This window comes from Cajanus cajan, chromosome 3 (assembly GCF_000230855.2).
Source record: "Cajanus cajan strain Asha chromosome 3, NIPB_CcT2T_4, whole genome shotgun sequence".
NCBI lineage: Eukaryota > Viridiplantae > Streptophyta > Magnoliopsida > Fabales > Fabaceae > Cajanus > Cajanus cajan.
In genome coordinates, this window is record NC_138519.1 from 80352992 (window position 1) to 80368551 (window position 15560).

Here is a 15560-nt window from a genome sequence, read left to right on the forward strand (position 1 = left end):
CCATATTTACCTGTGAATATACATTGTCATATACAGATATACTCCACATACAAACCTAATATGGAATCGAGGTGTCAAAATAACCTAATAGGAATTGATGGTAATAAAAATTAATTGCGACTTTGACGGTAATAAAAAAACGTATCAGTTTCACTTTTGAAAACCACATTAGCTCAAGGTCAATAAAAACTCCATTAGAAACTCGACAAGTCTCAGCACAGAAACGTCTCGAAATCCGAATATTCTATGATACCAATTAACATTTCCGCCAAACGTTACCAAATGCTCTTAGAGGACTATTAAAATATTGAATAAAAAATGTTTAACAACATATAACAATTTAAAAAAAAAAAAAAGGCTATACACACAATATCACTATCTTCTAATTACAAAGTATTATATATGATTTCTAGAAGAAAAAAAAAATCCTTTAAATATAAATTAGTCTATAATTATTAACTTTTGAACACAATATGAATATGTACATAAAAAAAAACATTACATATTATTGAAATAGTTACATAAAGAGTTTTTATTGAATAAAAATATACATTTTCTTAAAAATAGATTCTATATTAAATTTTACATTGTTATATAAATTATAAACCATCATAAATTTGTAAAGAAAATAATATAAATAATATTTTTTGTTGACTTTTATAGTAATTCCCTTCCCTTAAAACTTATATAAACGATAATTTTTTAATTGATTGATAGTATAAATTTTTTTACGAAATAGTGTGTTATCACTATTAATTTAAAGTAACTATTGATTTAGTTGATGACTAAATTTTAACGAAAAACGTAATTATCAACGATTCAGTAATATCTCATCTCGATTATGTTTCTTTCCATTCATATCATTCCAACTTGGTAATACATAATCATTAAAATTTTATTTAAATATAAAATAAAAAATATAAATTTAATATGTTAAAAAATATAATATTTTCATTAAATATATTTTACTGTTTATAATTTCTCATTAAACACCCTGGAAAAGCAATCATGGTCATAACAATTCTAGATGCTATTTTGTTTTTAAGGTAATCAGTTTAAAATTTTAGTAACTAATCATGTCTTTTAATAATATTATATCATTTACTTATTTAATTAAATATAAAAAATAAATTAATTTAAAAAATATGATTGATTCACAGTAAAAAAAAAAAAAAAAAAAAACAAACTTTACAAATTCTTGTAAGAAACTTTACAAATTCTTTTGTTTTTTTGTTACAAATTCTAGATGGTAATGTATGCAATGAAAAGCCCCACCTCACCCAACGTTTAACCTTTTGACCGAACTATGGGCAATTCCTTGGTTTTGTTTTCTCAAACTAAATCAGCGGCTCGAAGCCACTTTTTTCCTTTTCCCCAAACAGAACTTTCACGACCTTCATGTGACCGTGACCCATTGTCTTCAGACACAACCACTTTAAATAGCCCCTCCTTAACCTTGCTTTTCTCACCAAAGCACTCTCTAATCATTCTCTCTCACTTTTAATCTCATTTTCAGACAAACTTACTTTTCTCAACTCTTTCTCATGGGTACTCTATTATTCATTCTCAGTTTTCTTTTATTGTAACATCTTTTAATCTGTAGCTTTCTAATGTTCTTTCTTGTTGAACAGCATCAGACAAGAAGATTAGGATCGGTATCAACGGTAATTATTTTTCTTTCATGTCACTTTTTCAGTGTGTTTTTCTTTGTGTCGTACCATGATGTTTTTAACATGATAATAACTTAAGATGATACTGTTTTCACTCAAAATTGGAGTTTTACTTGATATTTGATCAAGGTAAAATTTCAATTTTGATCGAAAAAAAACATTTTGGATCAAAATTTTGTTTTACCTTGATAACACGTATTAGTAAGGTGAAATTTGAGTTCTGACAGGAGATCAACACCAACTACATTTGTAGTAGTGTATTTAAGTCTTGTTCTAATGAGAATTATGTGTAAGCAGGATTTGGAAGGATTGGTCGTTTGGTGGCCAGGGTTGCCTTGCAAAGGAATGATGTTGAACTCGTTGCTATCAACGATCCTTTCATCACCACTGATTACATGGTGAGGCATTTTTGCTTTTGACTCTATGGTCTGTTTAGAAAGAAAATAAAGATTATAACATTGCATACATGTTCTTGTTTGTTTTAAACTTTGATTGTTGTGGCAGACATACATGTTCAAGTACGACACCGTTCATGGCCAGTGGAAGCATTTTGATCTCACGGTGAAGGACTCCAAGACCCTTCTATTCGGTGAGAAGTCTGTCGCTGTTTTTGGTATCAGGTAACTCATTTGTTTTTCTATTTTTCTCGTGTTTAAAATTTAAATCTATGGCACTTCCATGTTCTTCTTCTTCTTCTTCTTCTTTTTTAATCTAGTTGTTGATGTTTTTGCCTCAGGAACCCTGAGGAGATTCCATGGGGTGAAGCTGGTGCTGACTTTGTTGTTGAGTCCACTGGTGTCTTCACTGACAAGGATAAGGCTGCTGCTCACTTGAAGGTTCGTTGTGATTATCCCCAATGTTTCTATTGATTATCTTTTTGGATTTTGTATCTGTTGGTTTTCTTTTGAACACCGCTTACCTTTTTAAAATTAAGGAAAAGAAAAAGGGTGGATATCTTGAAGATTATTTAGTGATTTCAAGACTAATTAGTAATTTGGATTTTGGTTATGATCAGGGTGGTGCCAAGAAGGTTGTCATTTCTGCCCCAAGCAAAGATGCACCCATGTTTGTTGTTGGTGTTAACGAGAAGGAATACAAGCCAGAGCTTGACATTGTTTCTAATGCTAGCTGCACTACCAATTGCCTTGCTCCTCTCGCCAAGGTTTTTGTTTGATACCCCTTGTGATATATTTCTTGGTGCTGATATCTGTATTATAAATTCCCCTTCTTTTTGTTTTTTAATCATTAATCTTAATCTTGCACAGGTTATCAATGACCGATTTGGAATTGTTGAGGGTCTCATGACCACTGTTCACGCCATCACAGGTTCGCATATCTTTGAACTAGTCTTAAGATCCTTTCCGATTCAAGATGAAAATGGTATTCATTATCTATTATCTACACCTTTTGTGATGAATCAGCTACTCAGAAGACTGTTGATGGTCCATCAAACAAGGACTGGAGGGGTGGAAGAGCTGCTTCCTTCAATATTATTCCCAGCAGCACTGGAGCTGCTAAGGTACTTATTATTGTTAATATTTAAAATGATATTTAATTCCTCTTTTGATCCTTATATTTTTTATTAACTTTACCTTTTAATTTCTATAGTTAAAAACTTTCTGTTTTAATCTTCATACAAACTATTTTTTAGTTTTAATCCCTGTGAAACTATAATGACCAGAATGGTAATTAAACCTTAAAATTGACTAGTTTGATTGAGTGAATTTTATTCAAAAGCTTTAGTTCTTTGTCGCTGTTGAATGTTGAATGTTGAATTTGGGATAAACAGGCTGTAGGAAAAGTTCTTCCAGCACTGAATGGTAAATTGACTGGAATGTCTTTCCGAGTCCCTACTGTGGATGTTTCAGTTGTTGACCTCACTGTCAGGCTAGAGAAGCCTGCAACCTATCAACAGATCAAAGCTGCTATCAAGTGAGTTATTAACCTTTTCAAAATCTTTGCATTTGGCAATTTGAATAAAACAATTTTCCTATTGACCCAACAACTATTTGTGTTGAAATCCAGGGAGGAATCAGAGGGCAAATTGAAGGGGATTTTGGGCTACACTGAAGATGATGTGGTGTCTACTGATTTTGTTGGTGACAGCAGGTGATGTTGAGTTTTGAAGCAACGTTGGCTTCTTTGACTATCTTTGTTGGTGAAAGATAAACTATCATAATCAGTTTTTGTTGTTCTCTTAATCCCATTACTTACTGTGTTGGATGTTACTTTCATATACAGGTCTAGCATATTTGATGCCAAGGCTGGAATTTCCTTTAACGACAACTTTGTTAAAGTTGTTTCGTGGTATGACAACGAATGGGGTTACAGGTAATGATTTCTCTATACCTTGTTCTCATAATCATGCCTTGAATACAAGAACAAGGAATTTTTATTTTTTAATTCTTTATTGTTGCTTAGTAACGGGGACAAATTTGTTTGGTTTTTTTGCAGTTCCCGTGTGATTGATTTGATTGTCCACATTGCATCCGTGGCATAAGTGTTGAGGCTGGGCTTGGATATCATCGGAACACCTTTTGCAAGTTTTAATCGGGTTTATTTTTAGTTGGTATGAATGTGAATTCGGAATAAATACTTGTGTGTTGCTGTGTTGCTGTGAGTGATATCATCGAAACAAGTGCCAATATTTGTATTTATAATTTTGGAGTTTAGTTAGGATTTTCCTCCTCCTATAAGGGGACGGATGACTCTTCTGTTTCGTTATCATAATCATCTAATATTAAGCAACATTTTGTTTTCCATGTCAGCGATTTACATATTAATAATGTCAATGTTAGGTGTAATTTGATGTTTATTATGAATATATCCCGATACTTCTTGTGGCAAACCCAAGTTATTTGAACGTGACTACTATTTTAGAAAAAACCAAAGAATTGATTAATGCGGTGCATGATTACAATTTGATTTTATGTAATTTGCTAAAAGGCAGATGATAAACACACCTCCACTCTCATATAAACACACTCCCTTTTTAAAAAAAAATATATAAAATATCTAAATTACCCTTAAAAAAAAAATTCTAAAATTTACACCTCCCCTCCCTCCTATACCCCGCACCTCCCTTCCCCGACCCTTGTACCCCGCACCTCCCTTCCCCGCATCAGCGCGTAATAAGCAGAGTCGCGTGGGAAGGTAGCATAAAACAGTAAACACATTTCCAAATCTAAACTCCATTTTAAGTCTCACCTTCTTCCAACTCTTCCATTCCACTCCTTCTCTACTTCTCTTATCTCTCTTTCACTTTCCAATGCTTTAAACTCCCTTCATGGCCTTTCTCTGTCGACTCTTCGGCGCCAAAAAACACCGCAATCTGCCAAACCCCCACACCATCGCTCCCAAGCCCAAAAAAACTTGGCCCTTCTCTAAACACACCGCAACCCACAACCCCACCACCTCTTCTGCTCCCTTCACCCACTCTTTCAACGCCAACAAGCATGCCATTGCCGCCGCCACCGCAGCAGTCGCCGAGGCCGCTCTCGCTGCCGCACACGCCGCCGCCGAGGTCGTCAGGCTCACCACCGCCACCGCTGCTCTCGCTAGCCGCCCTGCCACGGCGTCGCAGGACCGGCGCTCGGCGGAGGAAACTTGCGCCGCCGTCAAGATTCAGTCCCTGAGTTGGGGTGTGGGGTACAGGGGTGCGGGGAAGGGGGTGTAAATTTTGAAATTTCATTTTTTTTAAGGGTAATTTAGATATTTTGTGTATATTTTTTAAAAAAGGGGGTGTGTTTATACGAGAGTGAAGGTGTGTTTATCATCTGCCTTGCTAAAATTTGTAATTCGGCCCTATGCTTTTGGGTACGGGCTAAAGCCCAATAAGAACTAGATTGAAACAAGGTTCATGATATATGCACCTCCTTTTTTTAATAATTACACCTCCTTTTTTAAAAAAAAATAATTAAAATTTTAAAATATTCTTAATTTTTTATTTTTATTTTTAATTTTTAATTTTACATCTACAATATTTAATTTAGTACTTTTTTTTCATATATTTTTCTTCTTTTTTTCAATTTTTACATGCACCTCCTTACCTTTCTTTCATTACACCTATTTTAGTACCATGTGAAAACTAAGAGATAAAAAATATGTGAAAAAGAATAAAAAAAATAACAAATTAAAAGTTGGAGGAGTAAAATAAAAAAATTAAAAAAAAGTTTACAATATTTAATAATTTAAAAAAAAAAAAAAAGGAGATGTACTTATAAAAAAAAAGAGGTGTATATATCATGAGCCTTGAAACAAAACAACAGAGTTGGGTCTAGGGATGGCAACGGGGCGGGGCGGGTACGGGTTTCATGATACCCGTCCCCGTCCCCGCGACTGAAACCCATACCGTCCCCGTCCCCATACCCGTCGAGTATGTAAATTTTGTCTCATCCCCGTCCCCGTCGGGTATCGGGTATACCCGTACCCGTACCCGTAAAAATTACAGTATTTTTTTTCTTCTTTGAAATAAGGATTTTGTTTTGCAGATTCAACCAAATTGAAACACGCAGAAGTGAAGCAGAAAGAGTACCCGTGGTTGGTGCGGTGGCTCCGTGGCTGACTGGCTGGTGCGGTAGGCGGCGGCGTGGTGGGCCTTGGAGAGGGAGACAGCGACGGCCACGCGGGCGAGGTTAGCGTGACTGCGGTGCACCGCGGCGGCGAAGCGTCAGAGGCAAAGGTCCGGGTATAGCGTGGTGTTGCAGCTTGCTCGGATGAAGTCGATGTCGCCGGAAGCCTCGGGTGTGGCGGTGACGGCGGTGGCAGATGGGGTGAAATGGGAGAAGGTGAATGTGAATGGGAAGAGTAAGAGAGAGAAGCGGAAAGGGGTTGTTGTATCAGATTTGAAAAATTGAAACCCTAACCTAAGTGTTTGATTGCTCACGTTTAGATTTTACAATAATATTTAAAATGTTAATTTTTTTAAAAATAATTAAACGGGGATGGGTATTTAACCGGGGACGGGGATGAGGACGGGGACGGGGACGGGGACGGGGCGGGTAAGTATATACCTAACCCCGTACCCGTACCCGATTTTTTTTATCGGGTTTTACCCATACCCGTACCCGTACCCGGTCAAAGCGGGTATTTCCCGTCAAAGTCGGGACGGGTTCGGGTATTACCCACGGGTACGGGTTTATTTGCCATCCCTAGTTGGGTCACGCGTGGTGTAAGCCCAGTTAACAAAACTCAGAACAAAAACCAAGCCACGAGAAATTGAGAAACTCGATACTCTTGCTATGGACACGATTACAATAAAATAAAATAAATATTAGTAATTCACTCTCTAATCATGAAAAATATATTTCTCAAAACTTATGTTGAGAGGCCATATAAAAAAAATTATGTTGAGAGAAAAAAAAATATTATTGGGAAGTAACAATGTTCTAAAATGGTCGCACTATCTGTAAAAAAGGAAGAAAAATGTTCATCTTTGCTTTAGGGGTGGAAATGGGGTTTAAATGATTTTTTCTATTACTTTCTCTCTTTTTGTTTAGTGGAATTTTAAATCTTCTGTTTACAAGAGGAGAAAAAAAGGTTTCTACTAATGCCAGAGTTGCCTCATCATCACCTGTCAAAAAATGATATCAAAATCGTCTTTATTAAACGAATTTTATGATAAAATTAATGCATTTTTTATGATTGAATGACTAAAAATCGAATTATTGTGATAAGGGAACTATATGGATATTTTTTAATTATTGTAAAATTAAATTGATATTAGTATTTTGTAAATGAGTAAGTTCGGATTATTTTATTTATAAGAACTATTAGAAGAAAGAATAAAAGGCATCCTTACTCATAAAAAAATTAAAAAAAATTTTTGTTATGGTACGTTTTGATGTGTAAATTTTTTTATTTTTTTATTTTATAATTTTATAGTTATGTGTAGTTACTTGAGTGTGTGTACAGTTATTATTATCAAGAGTAAAATCTGTAAGAAAAAATGTGATGATAAATATGTTATCATTTTATTAATAATATAGATAAAACACTAAATTAATACTAACAAAAATTTAATTTAAACACTAAAACAATGACAATTGTAATTTTTAGAAGACTAGTTTATGAACATTATCTGTCCGTAGCAATCATTGGCCAGGTAGAAAAGGTAGCTTATTTTCTTTTTTCAAATTAAAAAGTTTTTGATTAAAATAAAAATTCAAATATCTTTTTTAGTCCGCTCTAATATGAAATGATTTTTTCTGTCTTCAAATTTAAAATTAATTTTTTTAATTTGATAATTTAAAGAAACTTATTTTGATTCCTTTCCTTAATGAATTTATTAAATAAAATTCATCTACAGTAAATTTGTCACTAAATCTCATAACTCTTATTAATAACAACATCACATTATGATTATATATAAGTTTAATTATATTTTTTTTATCTCACTAATATTATAATTATATGGTTTTGGTTTCTAAATTTTAATTAAATAATTTTAATTTTTTAAATACATTTATACTATTTTAATCTCTCAAATATCATAATATATAATTTTTAATTTGTTTAAATTATATATTATAATTTTTATTAATATATTAAATAATAATTAATTACAATATTTGAGACACTAAAATTATATAATTATAATATTTTAAAAAAATCAATATTAATTAAAAATTGAGAAAATAAAATTATATGCATTTAATCCTTGTATCTAACCGATAGTTATTAAAATAAACTAATAAAGCTTATCTATATCTCATTAATATATTGCATGGAGATAGAATAAGAATCTAGGAAGCACATAATGTTATTTTGATCCAAATTTCTTGTCTTACTCAATTGTTTAAAGACTTTTTGCACTATTGATATTATGATATGTCGCGGTGGCACATGGTCTCATTTGATTAAAGAGAGAGATATATAAATGAACTTTGGTGATCCCATGAACATGATGTAGATCTATCAGATGAAATGCAAATTGAGAGACATTTAGATGAGTGAAGCCCCACATCGCTCCTCGATTCCTTCGGAGTTACCTTCCACGTGAAATGAGTTCAATGAAGATGGCGTCGCAAACTCCGGCGATAGGAGTTGATCCACGTTTAAGCAAAGTTAGAGATTTGAATCTTGTTTTTATCTCATCTTTTGAGATGCCTTCAACATAGCGAAGAGATTAGTCACTACTATCGATAGATACTCCATAGACGAACAACAGATGCCCCGCAGTAGTAATATACACTTCAACATACCAGGGTTTATGCTCTTTAATGCGCTATTCATTTTTTTTTCTTCCAAACATGTATTTTTTTTTTCCTCATACACCTTGTGACATTTTATTTTTGTTTTCATAACTATATAAGTTATACAAATAATTTATTAGCTTCACTGATAATTAATTTTTCTAAAGTATTTAGCTTGAATTCAAAATGCCTAAGTATTAAACTCTAATATCATTGGCATTAATTGGAACAATAACTTGTTGATGTCTTACACTTGATTTCGTTGTCAATTTATCTCAATTGTAAAAATATATTACTATTAGGTCTAAAAAAAAATGAACTAAAAAATAAATTAAACTTATTCTAAAAGTAAAATAATCTTACCATATAATTTTAAAGCATATTAACATATAATGTAAAGTATATTAATCTAAGTTTACTTGTTATAAAAAAAATATATGGTAAAATAAAAATAATAAGATTTACATTCATGTGTAATTTTATCAATAAAATCTACAGCAATTAATAAAATAAATACAATATTTTGGTGTTCATAATTTTTTTTTGAATTCTTTTACTTTTCAACTAATACACATAATTTCCTTAAAAAAAACCAATACACAAAATTACTTACTATTATAAAGTTAGTTGCACACATTCTTATTTCATCATCTTTTTTTATTTTATTTATTATTATTATTTTTAATAAACAGCAAGCACAGAATCTCATATTTCTAATTAACTGTTCACTCTTTTTATTTCATCATCTATTTCTTATTATTTTTTATTTTTAAAATAACAGCGAGGTACAAGGTGTCTAATTTTTCTTAGTATATTACAATGATATTATTAAAAATTAAACCTATATCCTGGAATATTTATCCAATCAACTCCGGCTGATCTGGTTTGTACGAGTGTATATATATATATATATGTCAATATGTTATGATACATAATTAATTTTATTTTTTCTTCCCACTTGTTACAACCATGTAACTAGTTTTTATTGCATTTAATTGTCAGTGACCGTTTGAAGATGCATACTTATAATGCTTAAAAATATAGACACATTGAAGACAAGGCCTAACATGTCGGTTCAATATCAGAACAGGATTTGTGCCTTTCCTTTTAAAACATTTTTTTAGAGTTATATTATTCATTCAATTTTAAGATAAAAAATTATTTTGAGCCTTTTTTTTTCATAATTCAAACTAATTTAAATTAGTGTATTAAACTTATTATGATTTTATTTAAACTTTTTTTTTGGTTTTGAAGATATAAAATTGTTGACTAAATTATTATGATTAGTTATATATATATATATTTAAATGATATGATTAATTTATTTAATCTACAATATGAGACATTTAATATTAAGTAGTAGTATATTAATTTTTGTTTTAAAGAAATTTTTGTGTTGAAATTAATAGAAGAAAATATTAAAAATGTTCTTGTAAGTGATATGTGCGCGATAATATTATTTTTTAATTTCCCAGAACTATTTTTTAAGACACTGAATGTGAATATATCTGCTACTAGCATGAATTTGAACCATAGTTTGATTACATTTTCATATCATACCTAGTCCAATATGTGTAAATGATGCAAAAGCTAGTATACAACAGTAGTTTGCAATTTAGAGAGAGAGATGCTATAGTAATTTTTTTAAAATATATTTACTCTTATAAGCACTATTTATATACTATTTGATATTTTATATATATATATATATATATATATATATATATATATATTATTTTTTATAAATATCAATAATTTTTTAAGGCCAGCTCGAGCAAAAGGCTTTGTGTACATGCCTTATGAATAAGCTAACCATAAATACAACATTTTATTTAACATTATTTTTTTTCTTTAAATGTCTTTCTTCTCATTATAGCTTCATTTCTTTTTATTGTACTTATATTATAAAGAAAGAATTAATTACCTATATATTATCAGTGTATAATTTTTTTACATGGGTAACTAATTATATCTTTTAATTGTGTCATGTTACTATAAACACATTTACTTTTAATAGTGACATGACACAATTAAAAGATATAATTAATTGTCAGTGTAAAAAAACTTTACATTAGTAGTGTATAGATGATTAACTCATAAAAAAAAAGTGCAAATACAATTAACTTTTGGGTTATATATATATATATATATATATATATATATATATATATATATATATATGGAAATGTTAATATACTTTCACCTATTTTTTAGTTGAAGTATGTTAGTAACCTACATTAAAATTTTAGGACAAAAAAATCACTAATTTTTTTTATTTGGTTAATTTGTATAAAGAATATTATAATAAATTCATTCGTTAACTCATTTTTCTCTTATTTCTCATGATGTCTTTCCTCTCTTTCTGAACAAATAAAAAATTAATTAATAAAAAAAATGAATTGGAGAATGAAATTAATAAGAGAGAGAAAATGTGTAATTTTTTAAAAAATTAAATTAAATTACTATAATATCCTTTGTACAAATTAACCAAATAAAACAAATTAGTGATTTTTTTGTCTTAAAATTTTAGTGTAGGTTACTAACATACTCTAACTAAAAAATAGGTGGGAGTATATTAACATTCCCATATATATATATATATATATATATATATATATATATATATATATGTTTGTTGGTAAAATATACTTCTATATATCATTGATGATAAACACAAATTATACCTGATAATTTTCTCTGTTTTATATAATTCCCTTTCGAAATCTCTTAATAATCATGTAAACGAGTTAAAAATCAAGGAAATTTCTGTTAACGATAATAGTAAACGATATTATGTTGTCACTAAAACTAATTAGCAAGATTAGTGCAAGTCAAGAAAAGGAGATGTATTAGAAGAAAATTCTCAAACTTTAAGGAACATGATTGTTATTATCTTAGATATTAATTAGAACATAAAAAGGGCAACATTAACTAAGTGAATAGAAAACTAAAGTAAATTATTGAAGTTAAAACTCTCACTTTTAGTCGTTGAGAAATTATACAATCATTATTTTAACCCCTACTTAATTTAGAGAACATGTTCACATTAATAATCCTGGACATATATACAGAGGAAAAAATTTAGAAAATGGACTAAAAGAGTTATATATTTTAAGATTAAGTATTAGAGTGAAAATGACGATAAAGATGATAAAGATGCATATACGGTGGAAACATAATGTAAGATTGTAACAACATATTCTTGTAGTTCAAACAAAATGAAAAAACTCTAATTTTTTATTAATAAGTGTTTTTACCGGGAATTTGTCATAGAGATGATCCTCCAAGTAAGATTGGTGAGCTTCCTTCACTGGTACGCTGGTGCTCCAAGATAGGGGTGGTACCTGCAAAAGAGACTCTGATGCCAAAGTTAGGGTTTGTATAAGTATATGTCTTATATAAGTAATGCACGTACCTTAGTGTGAATTAGAGTTGCGTTGGGTCTTGGGCTTGAAATCAGTTATGATCTAATTAGATAGCGAATCTCATCTGGACCGAGATCTCCTGAGATCAGGCATGATCTGGTTGGATTGCGGATCTCGTCTAGACCGAGATCTCCAAATGCGTGTTTCGAGGTCATTCCACGCTGTGATGCCGAGCTCGAGCTCGACATGATGGTACGGATAATACAATAAATATTAATTTTTAATTATTATATTAGTGGAAGGATTCAAACTCACACTTTTTTTTATAATCATTTTAACCTTATATCCTCTTCTTAAATCACCGTAATGAAAATCACCTTGATTAGTAGATTTTTAATGTTGTAAAAATAAGTTAAATGAAGACTAATGTTAATTTCAATGTATGATATTTTTGTTCAATACGTTAAATAACATTATTAAAAATACTTTAAACAATTTACATCACGTACGTACATGAAAAATCTCCTCATGTGGAGAGATAAATTAACCACGTGGTTCTTCCATTTCCATCTAGCTAGAAGTTAAAAAACGAAGGCAATAATGGTCAGACACGTTCTACTGTCTCATGGTGTGCTGTTCCATTTTCGTCAAAATAATCAGCCTCTCATTGTCTTGAATCTTGATATGTTTCCCTATGTAAATAGTTAAATGAAGTACCCAATTTTATGGATCTACCCTATAAATTGACAAATTGTGTATAATGTCAACGGTTGAAATGATTATTATCAGGGAGTTGTTATGGTACCTTCAAAAATTAGAGGGGTTTCAATACATTTTTTTATATAAATTCATAAAATATTTTATAAAAATTAATTTAATTATAAAATGAATAATCTAAATTATACTTATAAAATAAAAAGTAAGATAAAATTATAGAAATTAAAATTATAAGATTTTAATGATATTATAAAATATTAAAAAAGAAAAAAATTAATAAATAGTAAAAATAAAAAATTATTAAAATTACAATATAAAAATTCTAAAATTTAAGACAAAAAGACAACAAAAATATACTTAAAAAATTATTAAAATTAAAATATAGAAATTCAAAATTTTTAAATAAAAAGATAAAAATATACTTAAAAAATTATTAAAATTAAACTATTTAAATATAAAATAATATTATTACAAATAAACTGGAATATATAAAATAAAAATAAAATAACTAAATAATTTAAAAATTAAAAGAATAAAATATTATAAATATTATTTAAATAAATTATTAAAAATATAAAATATAAAAAAACTGTACCAGTACCCTCTCAAATAAGATGGATACCGTAGAATTTCTCTTATTATTATTATTGCTTTTGCCACATGAATCCCATTTACACCATTAAGAAGATAAGGAAAGTCGTTATGCATATTCCAATATGTCATCTATATGTTTATAACAAATTTATTTTATTTTCTAATAGAGAAAATATATTCTTTTTAATAAAGAGGTGTATCTCATTTTCATTGATTTGACTCTTATAGAGTAAAGTATTATTTTCAATTGCAATTTCATGTAAGACTAAAATTAGACTCCGATCCTTGGTGAAAGAGAAAAAAACATCAAATCACTCATATTAATAATTTTTTTTCATAAATATATTTTAATTCATGTGATTTTTTTTATCTCTTATTAATTATATGCATGAAGTGAAATATGGACATGGTAAACTTAGTTTTTTTTAACAAAAAATTTACACTAGTGTACAACATATTTCATATAAGGTGAGAGTCAACCACATATTTTTAAAAAATACCATAACTTATTATTCGTACTAATATTTTTTTTACAATATATTTTAATTCATGTGATTTTTTTATTATTTCTTATTAATTACATGCATGAAGTGAAAGTATATTGATATATGGTAGACTTAATTTTTTTTTACAATAAATTTGTACTAGTATACAACATACTTCATATAAGACGAGAATCAACTATCAGTTTTTTATTTTTTATTTTTTAAATACCATAACTTATTATTATATGATTTATTCAATTTTATTACATATTTATTTTATGTTTTCGTTGTTCACCTCTTTCTCATTAATGAAAAACTAGACATTATACCCTTAGTGGAGAAACTACTTATAATATCAATCTTACAAAATAATTTTATTAAAAAGGAAACATATTTTTATTGTATATATACAAGTTCATTTTGAAGTTTCTCAATAAGAAATAATCTATCATTTTTCAAAATATATCATGTGTAGTCTTATCCTCCATTAAAAATGTTTTCTTTTAATTTCTCATTTACGTAAATAAAGATCATACTTGATATGCTTTCACAAATAAAGGACTAATTTTTTTTTTGTAAAAATTAACAATATATACCATTTATTATGAAGAGATTCATATTCATTATTCCCAACCATTCTAAACGCCACCTTAATTATTATTTTGAAAAAGTTATTTATATCTCAATCGGAAATTTCATTTATCTTTTGCGTGCATGTGAAATTTTGAAAAACCTAAACATCCTTAAAATAGAAAGTGAAATAAGAATTTATGGAAATTAGCACTTTTCTCAATCAACAAAAGTCAATCAATGATATGGAAACCTCCATTTTCAAAGTCATATTAATTACTCTATGGATCGATCATAACTGTTTTTATATTTTATACTTTTTTATATTTTAAAATGTTTGGTATTTTATACATTTAAATAATATTAATTTAAATTAATATACATATATATATATATATATATGTGTGTGTATTTATTAAGTAATTATTATTTTTATTTCATAATTACTTTTGTTAAAGATATTAACTGAAAGCATTTTAAATTTAATGTACTAAAATTTAATATTATTTAAAAGAATGTCAAATATATTAATCATAAAAAATTGTAATCCAAATTTTTTTATACATGTTATCTTCTATCTAAAAAACGATTGATGTCAAGGGAAGTTAGCAATAAATATAGACATTGCACCTCAAAAGTTGAGTTATGGGCTCTGGGAAATTTGAATAAATACAAATAAAAAACTTGTGTCCACAATCCCTCTTCACCCAATTAAATGCTCTACCAATTTGTTGTTGCAAGTGTGACACAATGCTAGAAATTTCCTAAAAGTGAATGAAACAACTTTTCAGTGCACACCATGCTGTGAATATCAATAATCAATGGGGTCTTACCCATGTGATTAAATTGGGAGGGGAGAGGAAGAAATTAAGGACAGAAGAAGCGAAATAATTCGATTTTTCTTGTATTTTGTAATTTTTTAATAAATAAATCATGTGATTAACCACGGGTGGTAAATTTGTTAAA

At 29.0% G+C, this 15560-nt stretch overlaps 1 protein-coding gene across 1 annotated transcript; it reads left to right on the forward strand.

Moving 5' to 3' along the window:
- Positions 1-1420: 1420 nt before the first annotated feature.
- Positions 1421-4432, forward strand: LOC109809239 (glyceraldehyde-3-phosphate dehydrogenase, cytosolic). Its single transcript, XM_020372489.3, has 12 exons — positions 1421-1548; positions 1632-1664; positions 1968-2068; positions 2175-2290; positions 2407-2506; positions 2686-2832; positions 2936-2996; positions 3092-3189; positions 3460-3602; positions 3696-3779; positions 3912-4001; positions 4125-4432. Exons 1-12 carry the CDS (start codon positions 1545-1547, stop codon positions 4168-4170), a joined length of 1023 nt encoding a protein of 340 aa, XP_020228078.2. The 5' UTR covers positions 1421-1544; the 3' UTR covers positions 4171-4432.
- The last annotated feature ends 11128 nt before the right edge of the window (positions 4433-15560 follow it).